The following is a 10,636-nucleotide window of genomic DNA, read 5'->3' on the forward strand; positions in this document are numbered from 1 at the left end:
GCGGGGTGATAAGGGGGCTGACGTAGGAGATGCGTCAACCCCGATAATGGAGGGCTGCTCCACCCACCCTGCTGACCTGGGCTGGCCAGTCCCACTGAGGCAGGAAGGCTCCTTCCACAGGCCCCTGGAGCCCCAAGTCTGGGGTCTGCACTTCAGGCCCCCCTCTCTGATGAGCCCTGGGAACAGAACTCAGACAGCACAGGAACAGAACCCAGCTAAGCCACTCCATGCTGTGTGACCTTGGGTAGGCCATGCCTTCTCTGAGCCTCAGTCTCCTCATTAGTAAAATGGGACAAGAATAGGGAACGCTTCTTAGGGTAGCTGTGAGTCTGTGGAGACAGGTCTTCGAGGTGCCCGGCGCTCGGTGAGGGCTCAGCGAACACCTTCCCTTCCCTTCCCAGCCCCGATCCGATCCCTGGGGTCCCTGAGCCCCCAGCCCAGGCCCCTCCCTGGCCCCAGCGGCATTTCAAGAATGCTGAGCCCCGCTTAGGTGATTAATGAGCTAAGCCCTCCTAGGAGTCACGCGCTGCCTGCACAGGCCAGGGCCCTCCTGCTGACCCCCACCCTGCTCACCCAGCTGGCAACGGAGACACCCACCACGCGCGGCCAATGGCTGACCACAGAGAAACTTGTTGAGCTAGGAAGGACTATCTGCATGCTGCCTTCCCGCCCCTCCCGCCCCTCCCTGGTAACCACACTTGCCAATTTTAAGCACCTACTGTGTGCCAGGCATAGGAATTCATCATGTGCAAGCGTTCTGCCTGTGCCGCGCCACTCAATCCCACCATAGTGGTGACAATGAAGATGGTAGCTCCTACTGAGTGCCTACCACTATTTTGGGATTCATGATTGTGACGAGGACAACGATGGTGACAGTAGCGGAAAGCGCTCAGGCTGGCTGAAGCCCTGCACAGTTCTAAGTGCTTCGTGCATTTTCCCTCCCAGTCACCCCTGGATCTTGGTGGTGTCACTGCAGGACGGGCTGGAAGGTTCTGGAGGGTGGGTCAAGCCCAGGGAATGGGGAAGAAGGAAGGTTCTGGAGCGTGGCCCCCGTCCTGACAGCTGAAGCACAGGTTTGGGAGGCTGAACTTGGAATCCGCGTGAATGATGGGCTGCCGCGGTCATGGTGCTGCTATTTATAACAAGCCCAGCCCTCCTCCTGCTTCCTCCCGCCAGGAGCACTCCTAATCGCCCCTAATCCTCCTGCCCACCTCCCCGGGTGGGGTGGGGGGCCTCGGGCAGAGGCATCCTGGGAGACCCTAACAAGAACCAGATGTGGCTGGGGGGAGGAGGGACCCTCCCGTGCCAGGGGCCGGGCGGACCGAGGGGGAGGAGGGAGCAACGGGCAGGTTGGGGGTGGGCCCGGGGCGGGGGGGAGTTGGACGGCTGGGGAGCTGGAGGGCCTCCCGAGGAAGGCCGACCCCCGCCCTCTCCCTGGAGGCCCTCGAGGACGGCCTGGTCTTCTCCCCACACTGTCCAGACAAAGAGACCAGCCACCAGACAGAGGCCCCAGCATGTCCCATGAGCCACACTGGAGATCAGTACCAACATGGGCACTTGCTGGACCCTGGAACCCAGAGGCTGGAGCAGAACCCCAGGCGCAGGTAGAGGGTGCCCCTCCCCACTGCTGCCTAAAGAGCCCCAGACCGTCACTGGACCCCAACATGGGTACCTTGGTCCTCAAGGCCTCCCTGGAAGGAGGCTCCCTGGACGGGAGCTGCCAGAGGCTGCACAAGGCCCCACAACGGAAAAGTGCCACCATGAGGTCACAAACCGCTTCCCTGTCCTGCTCCCCTTCGGATATTGGATAAGTAGGCCCCGGGCCCTCCAGGTGTCCAAGGCTGGGCACTTTGGCCCCTCACCTGCCCGCCCCAGCCTCCTCCTGCCCCAGAGCGCCCTCCCCCCGTAATTCCCTCTTCCTTCCCATCCCGACACACCCCCGTCCCACCCCCACATCAGGCCCTCCGCACAGCTGCTCCCCCGGCCAGAGAAAGTGGCTCCTCTTCACTCTTCAGGCTTCCGCTGAAACCATCCCAAGACTGTCCCCCCGGCCCACTGGACCGTCCCATCAGCACAGACCCCAGGGTGGAGCCCCACACCACACCCTTCGCTAGGCGCCCACTCGGCTCTCTGACACCCGCCAAGGGCAGGTGCTTTCCTTTCTCTCTGTTTACGGATGAGGAAACTGAGGCTGGGGGTTTCCAGGGATACCCTTCTGGGATTCCAGTATCCCAGCACACAGGAGGCACGCAGGAAAAGTCCAAGGGAGGAATCGTGGAGTGGCGAGCCAGGGTCTGGGACCAGGCCTGCTGGCGTGGGGACCTAGGCCATCCTGTGCTTCTGGTCCAGAGCACAGGCTCCCCGGGGCCGCCCCGTCCTGCGGGCCCAGTGCCCAGCTGCTTCTCCTCCCTGAGGCCCTTCGTTACCTGCTTTGAACAGGAGCCAGACACTGGTCTTTCCTGGGTGGGCCAGACGGTGGGAAAGTGGCCCTCTCCCCTCCTCTCTCCACCTCGCTTCAAGACCACCCAGCTGGGCAGGAGAGGAACTGAGGGGACCCAGCCAGGTGCAGGACGGAGCAGGCAGGGACCCAGGTGGTCTCTCCACCCTGGGCCCCTCCCTCACACCCCTCCTCGTGCTCATGCCCCCCCCCACCAGCTGTGGCTGCTGGCTGAGTCTGGGCCATTGTCCCATGGGACGGGGGAGGGTGGGGACCCGGCACAGTGGGAGGCTTGTGCCCTGCCCACCCCCTCCCTTGCCCGTCAATGGGGCACTTGTCAATTCATGCCCCAAACATGGCGGAAATCCCATCGGCCACGTGGCTGTGGGCAGGGTGGGCCAGGGTCTGAGGATGCTGGTCAGACCTGGTTGCTCTGAACTTGGGGTGGACAAGGCACCAGGACCCAAGCCTGTCCCCTGAGTGTCCACCCCAGGCATCTGAATCTGAGGGGTGTCCTACCTCTAGGAAACAGAGAAACTACCCACCTGAGCACCTTCAGGGCATCATGAGGGCCTGTGGGTCCAAGAGGCCTGGCTTCCAATGTGAACCCTCACTTCCTTGCTGTGTGGCCCTCAGCAAGTACCCTGACCTCTCTGAGTCCTGGCTTGCTTCTCTCTCAAGGAGAGCATGAACCCCTGCATCCCAGGGTGGTGGGAGCCTTAAGCCAGGTGAGCCCCAGGAGGCCATTCCACTATCTGTTCCCATCTCTGTCTCTCCCACCCCCCTTCCCGCCCTCACACCTCTCCACTCCACCCCTTCCCCTCCACCTTCCCACCCATCTGCTCCAGGGACCTCTAGAGACTCCAGGGGGCCCCACACCTCATCCTAAGTCCTCTGAGGCATGAACAGTAAGGTGCTGCTATCCTTGTATGTGGGTGGCACAGTCCAGCCTCTTGGCCTTGGCCGCAGCCCTAAGATGCCCCCAAGTCAGGTCAAGAGTCCTGGGCCAGCCCACACTGGGTCCCGGGACACTGTTTCTCTCTGGGGCCCGCAGACTTCACTCCACAGGGAAAAGCTAGTCTCCACCCAGTGCCTCTGACCCTGTCCTACAGGAACGAGGGCAGGCAGGCCACACAGGCTGTGCAGCGACCGTGCAGCCGAGTTCCCGCGCCCGTCTGTATGAACACAGCAGCGTTCCCCACATACGGCACACTCCAACATGCATACACGTACACATGGGCACGCCCCAGGGTCAGGTGTCCACCGATGTGCATGATCCTCCCCAGCCTGCCCCTGCCCCTGCCCAGCACACACTGACACACACTTGGCTCATTCAGGTAAGCGCTCACCACGTGTCAGGCACAGTGCTAGGCTCTGGGAACACAGTGGCCAACAAGAGGCAAGACCCCTGCAAGGAGCTGACACTGCAAGGGACAGAGTCAGGTGACAAGGTAGGTCAGTGAAATCCACTGCATTTTAGAATCCAGGCCGTGGGGACAGAGGCCCTGAGGCCAGAGCATGCCTGTGCACACTCACGGCATGTGCACCAGGACCCAGGCACAGGACCAAGGCAGGCCGAGGCCATCGCCCCTCTCAGGGCACAGCTTCATACACTTGGGTCCCAACCCACCTTCCCCGCCCTCTCCTTCCCTCAATCCCCCTCCCCACCGGAGCCAGACCCAACTGAGTCAGCCCAGGAAGGGCAGCACCCCCCACCCCCGCTTCCAAGCTACCAGGAAAGCTAGCCACAGACCCAAGCTGCTGGCAGAGGAAGGACAAACAGCCCAGGACAAGGACAGGATGTCTATCATGGAGGCCGCAGAGGGCTCTGGACCAAACTGACCCTCCTCGGGCTCTTTGCTCTTCCTCCCCTTCCCCCTCCAGGCCTGGGCACTTTTGGGGTCTGCTCACACGGACAACCTTGACCAGAAGAGGGAGGGGCTAAGGGCTGGATGGACATCACGGAGCCCGGCCTTCAGCAGTGGGTCAGGACCCCCAGTGTGCACTGAGGGGAGGCCCTTTCCCGTCCATCCCAGGCTAGCACCCAGCTGTGACCAGGATCCCGTCCCACCTCTGCTGTGGCCACCCCGAGGAGCTCGACACAGCACCGTCCTCTCCCCAGCGTCTCCCCCGGCTACCTTCCAGGCAGGACCCCAGGAAGACCACAGTGCAGAGCACCCGGCCGCGCGCTCCAGGCCTTCGCCAGACTGGGTCCCTCCCTGTCCCCTGGGAACAAGTCTTGCATCTCCCAGGGGGAGGATGGAACAGGCCGAAACGATGTTGCTGGGGACCAGGACCCAGCACCAGGACCAGGCCAGGCCAGACCTGTCGTGCTGAGGCCTCTGCACACAAGCCACACTCAAGGGCTCACAGTTCCCCTCACCCCTGAAATAAGGACCCAAAGAGGGTGAGAGGCTATCCCAAAGCATACAGCATCAGCTGCAGGGCCCCTGCCTGAGCTTGGGAGCATCAACCCACCCTGTGGGCCAGTAATCCTCCAGGTGGGGCCCGTCACACCTGCCCGGGGCCTGCAGGTGAGCCTGTGCCAGCCTGTGGGACACGCAGTGGGCGGAGGCTGACATTTAGGGCACAGGACCCAGGCCAGGCCCTAACCCAGCCCTTCCCAGGTGCTGTCCTACCAGTCCTCACAGAGGCCCTGGGAGGAGGTGCTAACCCGCACTACAACTCTACTCCCCGTTTACAGATGAGAAGTGAGAACAAGGAGGGGCAGGGACACACCCATGGGGGACTCTGCAGGCAGCTGCCCACCCAGCTCCCACACAGCCCGTTACATCATCCCTCCTCTGCCCCCAGCCACGGGCCACTGCCCCGATGTCAGAGGAGGCCCACCATTCCCCAGCTCCCCGGGTCGGAGGGAAACCCCGAGGCCAGAGAAGGAAAAAGGTGGAAATCAGGGGGCAGGCTGCCTGCGCAGGGCGGGGCCACCCCCAGTTAATGATTCGGTTAATGATTTCTGCTCTGGTCCTTATCGGGGAGGGCAAAGTCCATGGGCAGCAGCCAATCAGCAGCCCTACTGGGCTGTTACCCAGCAGCCTCTGCTGCCAGGGTCCCCCAGTGCTGAGACCTCTTGGCAGTTGGGAAGGGGGTCAGGTTCCCAGGGAGGAGGCCATTCTGCCCAGTGACCTATCTGTCCCCAAACATCTAAGACCCTAAGAAACACTCTGTCTAGTCCCCCAGATTTGGGAGAGACCCCAAGTGCAGGGATTGCTGTGGCCTGCTCCTCACCCCTGGGCTGACCCCAAGCCCTCCCAGAGTCCTGCCCAGGATGCACCCCCACCCCACCCCCAAGGCTTCTGTTCACCTATCAGTTGCAGCCTCCGTTGACCAGGAACACTCCCTGTCACCAGCTCTGCCATGTGGCTCTGTACTGGAGGTGGGGACGTGGGGATGAGTCAGACCCCCCCAGGATCACTTCCCCTCTGCCTGGCCCCAGGACCTGAGGGGTGGGTCTGGCAATCCACTTGTGGATTGGGGCGAGGACAGGAGTCCTGGGGGATGGGCCTAGGAGACACCTCATTTCCTTTCCCAGGTGTCAGGGGTCAGGACATTTGGCTGCCTCCCCCATCCACTAGTCCCTGGGTGCTCTGCAGGCAGACAGCCCACCGGTCACACTTCCCAGCTCAATCCAGATCCCAGGCAGATCCGGGTCCTCTCCCCCAAATCTCCACCAGAGGCTCCTACTCTCTAGAGAGCAGGCAGAGCTCCTCTCCCTGACAGGTAGCCCACCACTCAAGGCCCTGGGGGTGGAGGAGAGAACTGGGGGCGGCCCTGGCTAACTCTGGCTACCTCCCTCCTCTTGGAGCCATAGTCTTGGCCCCGGGGAAAGGGGGCCCATTCCATCCCCTTCTGCCTTCCCTCCGTAGGAAGGGTGTCCCTCAAACCAGAGTCCTGGGAGAGCCCAGTCCCCCTTGGTCCACTTTGCATGTCCTATCTGGAGGCCATGAGTTTGTCTTTGATGGCTAAAAATAATCACATTTGAAGAACCTGCTCGGGTCCCACTGGCCTACCTACTCTCACAAGGGACATGGGGCCAGAGAAGAAGTAAACCTGTCCACGCTACATCGGGTTCAGAAGGGAGATCCAGGTCCCCTGCCGGCCTCGGTGGGTCTCTGGAGGCTGGGTGGGGGCCTTGCCTGCACCTGCGGGCCCCAGTTCCTCATCTCCAGGATCCTCCACACCGACCTGCTTTCTTGGGGGCCCTGGCTGCTCTGGAGCCTTATATCTCCTGGAATAGGAAGCCAGCACCCACCCGCTCTGCGCTCAGCCATTCATACTCTACAACATCCTCCCTCCCAGGACTTCAGGGCCTCAGAGCAGAAGGCACCATGGAAACCTTCTCCACCACCCGCCCCTGTCTTGCAGGTGAGAAAAAGGGTCCCAGGAAGAGCAAGGCCCCTGACAGGATCAGACAGCTCTGAGTGGCCCAACCTGCACCAGAAGCTCTTAAGGTCCTGGCCAGATCCTGCAGTCGCCTGTCCTGTCCCTGCCTTGGCTTTGGGAGCCTAAGGCCCCAATCGGCCGGAGATGAGAAGCACACCCGCCACCTCCACCCAGTTACCTGCTGGGAGCCAGTGCATCCTGCCTGTCAGGTCCCCTCTCTACAGGCCCTGTGCCCGCTGATCTGGGCTGCTGTTACCTCTCTCTAGGGGATTAGCCAGGCGGTCACACGGGGGCCCCGGCTGTACCAGCCTCGAGGGGGCCGCCCTGTCCCGGCTTCCCACCCGAGGCCCAAAGCGCCTTAGCCCCCAGCCCCACCACGCACACAGGCAGGACCCGGGACACACGCCTGTGTGCTAAGGGAGCGCCATGACCCACTCATGTCCCAGGCACCAGGGGCCGGGGTGCTGCCACCCCTGAGGGTGGGAGCACACATGACTCCCACGAGCCCAGGGGAGACCCGTCCACACGCACCAACGCTTCCCCCTCCATCACCTTGACTCACACACCCGAGAGCACACGGGGCCCTGGGCTCCCAGGCTCCCTCAGCCCCCACAGCATCCCCCTGTCATTCCCCCCATTCCCCAGGCCTTCCCCTCCCAAGTAGCCCCAGAGGCCGACCCTCACAGCCCACCCCCGCCCCATCCCAGCTCTGGAGACTTCCACAGCCCAGCCCTCCTGGGAGGGCGGCCCCACACCCGCCCTGCTCCCCACAGACATTCTTGAGTCTCCTCTTATCTCTCTGGAGGGAGCAGCTCGGCCTCCCTGCCAGGCAGCCGCATGGCTGAGCTGTGGCGTCAGCCCCCCCTCCCCACCCCCACCCGTGGCCAGGAGAAAAGGTTTGGCGAAGGAGCCGGGAGCCCATGCCAGCAGGTCCACCCCTCTGCCAGGCCCAGGTCCTGGGGGAGGAGGCCCAGGGCTCTCTCTGGGAATGAAGTGGGCAGGGTTCGTGGGTCATCTGAGTACTTAGGAGGCACAAGGCCACCTGAGCAGTACCCCCAGGCAAAGACCAGGGTCTCCTTCCCTCTGTCCTGGGAACCTCAAGTCCCGAGAGACCTCTGGAGAGCTCCTGAAGGAGGAACAGTGTCCTGGGAGAAGGGGAGGCCCTGGGGGTGATGAGGGCTGCCTAGAACCCTCAAATGGCCCAGCGGTACCGGGTCAACCACATAACCTAGTCAAGCCTGGCCACTGGGGACTTGGGTCTGCCAGGGTGTCCGGCATCCTAGAGTGGGGCAGCCAGAGGCCTGCGGATGCCCTTGTCTGCGCTACTCAGCTAGCAGGAGTTGAAAAAAGTCCCCACCCCCAGGTCACACAGAGAGAAACTGAGGCAAAAAAGGCCTTCCTCCCCGGCCCAGGGGATTCCCAAGGGAACTGGGAACTGGCCTTGAAACCTGGGCCTCGATTCCCATGCAGTGGCCCCACAGTCCCCGTCACAGCATGGCCAGAGGCAGCCTCAGCTTAACGGAAGGTTCTGAATGTACTCAAGAGCAGGATGTGGGTTTGGGGGCTCCGGGTGAGCAGGTAGGCTCCCCAAGATGGTTGAGAGGGACACAAAAGGGGCCATCTGGCTACATGTTCCAAGATGGGTGTGAGAGGCAGGATCGGCTGGGGGATGTCAGCCCGCACCTCCCCCTCCCCTCCCCCTCCCACGCGGCCCTTCCCTCCTGAACTCATCCAGGAGGGGCAGCCCTGGAGGAGGGGCAGGAGTTGTTCAGGGAGGAGGTTAAACATAGAGGCGGACTTCTAAAACCAACGTGGGGGTGGGGGGAAGAAAATATGGTGGGGTCTATACAGATCCCACCCTGAGGAGGGTACTTTCAGGGTCAAGGTGAGGAGGTGAGCTCACTCCTGTGGGAGGAGGAAGCACAGCTCCACGGACAGGAATGGGTGTACGGTCCCAGGGAGGCTCATGGGGCTGGTGAGATGCCCTCTGTGGGACTGGAAGGGTCCCCCAGAGCGGAGATGGCTGGTGGCAGGGATGCCAGTTTCGAGAAGGTTCCAGCCCTAGGAGAGCATGCTAGAGTGGGGTCCCAACCCCAGGTGGTGGAAAGGCAGCTGCTTCAAAGGTGATTTCAGCTTTGGAGGAGAAAGCAACACTACCCAAGGCAGGTGATAAGTCTCCAAGGAGGTCAGTCCCCGAGGGGGTTCTATTCCCAGGGGAACACAGCCAGGAAGTCCAAGCTCCTGCGAGTCAGACTGAGGGGAGGGGCCAACCTGAAAGGCACACAAGGGGGTCTTGGTCTCTGGGCAACAGGCTGGGCACTAGCTTGCCAGCCTTAATAGGTACAGAAGGTCCTAGAAAGTGTGCTGGGTCTGGTCTGGATGGGGTTCCAAGGAAGCACAGCAGAGGGTCCCCGGACTCGGGAAGTGTGCTGGGGAGGGAGTGCCACCAGTTAGGGGGACTGCAAGTCCTGAGTCTGAAAGAGGACACAGCTCTGTCCTGTTGCCGGGCTGGCAGGGGAGCCCAGTCCAGTGGAGGTGGGTAGTAACCTCCGGGAGACTCAGTCCTGGGGCCACGCGCACGGCAGGCTGGTGCCAACCAGGAGGAGGATCCCTGCACTGAGGAGGTGTTCTGGGGGTCCCCGCGTGGCGGGAGCCTAGGGCGGTCCCCGTCCCCCGGGAGAGCGGCTGGGGGATCCCAGCGCAGGAGAGTCGCCGCCCCACAAGCCCGCGGTCTCTCACCTTCGAAGAAGCGCTGCAGCGCCTCGGTCTCGTCCACCACCTCCATGTCCGGCCTGCCCGGCGCGCGCTCCGGCCGCGGCCCCGCTACAGCCCGGCCCCGGGGCGCGGCATCGCCGGCGGGGCCCGCGCGACAGTCCCGGCTGGGCTCCGGCTGCGGTCCCGCCCGGCCAGCCGCACACTCGCCCCCCGCGCGGCCCCGGCCCGGCCCCCGCCCGCCCGCCCCCTGCACCCCGCGCCCCGCCCGCCGCGCACAGCGCCCCCTGCCGGCCAGGCCCGGTCTGGCCCGCGCCGCAGGACGCGGCGTCTCCTGCAGGCGGCGCTGGGTGCGGGGTCCTGCCCCAGGTCTGGGGCTCGGGAGGTCTGGCCCTATGCGGGACGTGAAAGGCGTACGGGTTGGCCAGGGTGGCAGTGGTCAGTGACATCTCACCTTTTCTTTGGTCAGGAAAAGGTTTCAGAATTTAGCATCTGGGATTTTCAGAACCAAATCTCCCAACATTTAATGAAAATTTGTTCTGTGCCACTTCTGCATTAAGCGCTCAACAGGTGCTACCTCAGCCCTCGCAGGCACCCTACCAAGGAAGTACTATGACTCCTTGCAGTTTGCAGATAAGGAAACTGAGGCTTAATGAGGTGAAGTTCTGTCGGAAGGAGCACTGTCCTCCAGAACTTTCTGGATTGGTGGAAAGTTCTCTGTGCTGTCCAACATGGTAGTCACACACTGGTCATTGAAACTGAAGAACTGACTTTCACTTTTATTTGATTTTATTTGGCTTAAAAACAGTTACCTGTGGCAAAGGTATTGGCCAAGGCAAGTCTAAGAGTTTCAAGCCCCATAGGTTCAGAGCCAAATCCTGGCTGATGCAGGAAGCCCTGCTCTCATTCACAGGTTCCCTGTCTGGTCAGGCAGTACCTGAAGGCTTTGTCTACAGGTGTATCAGGATAGAGCCATCCCCCTTGCCTTTGACCTGTGCCTCCTGCTCTCTGTCCAGCCTGCCTGACTGTACAACCTCTCTCCTACAGATCCCCTTCTTCAGTCTTCATAAAGCACAATTCAGGTCC

At 62.3% G+C, this 10,636-nt stretch overlaps 1 protein-coding gene across 7 annotated transcripts in view; it reads right to left on the reverse strand.

The window, feature by feature from the left end:
* Positions 1-9,690, reverse strand: part of Myrf (myelin regulatory factor) — a 30,851-nt gene extending 21,161 nt beyond the window's left edge. For all 7 annotated transcript variants that reach the window (XM_058579574.1, XM_046445568.1, XM_046445567.1 and 4 more), the window contains exon 1: positions 9,578-9,690. In XM_058579574.1, the coding sequence (XP_058435557.1) occupies positions 9,578-9,623 (46 nt within the window). In that variant the 5' untranslated portion in view covers positions 9,624-9,690. The remainder of the gene's footprint in view (positions 1-9,577) is intronic.
* Positions 9,691-10,636: the final 946 nt, after the last annotated feature.

This window comes from Marmota monax, unplaced genomic scaffold (assembly GCF_021218885.2).
Source record: "Marmota monax isolate L192 unplaced genomic scaffold, Marmota_monax_Labrador192_F-V1.1 WCK01_AAM20220418_F8-fsc00038, whole genome shotgun sequence".
Classification (NCBI taxonomy): domain Eukaryota; kingdom Metazoa; phylum Chordata; class Mammalia; order Rodentia; family Sciuridae; genus Marmota; species Marmota monax.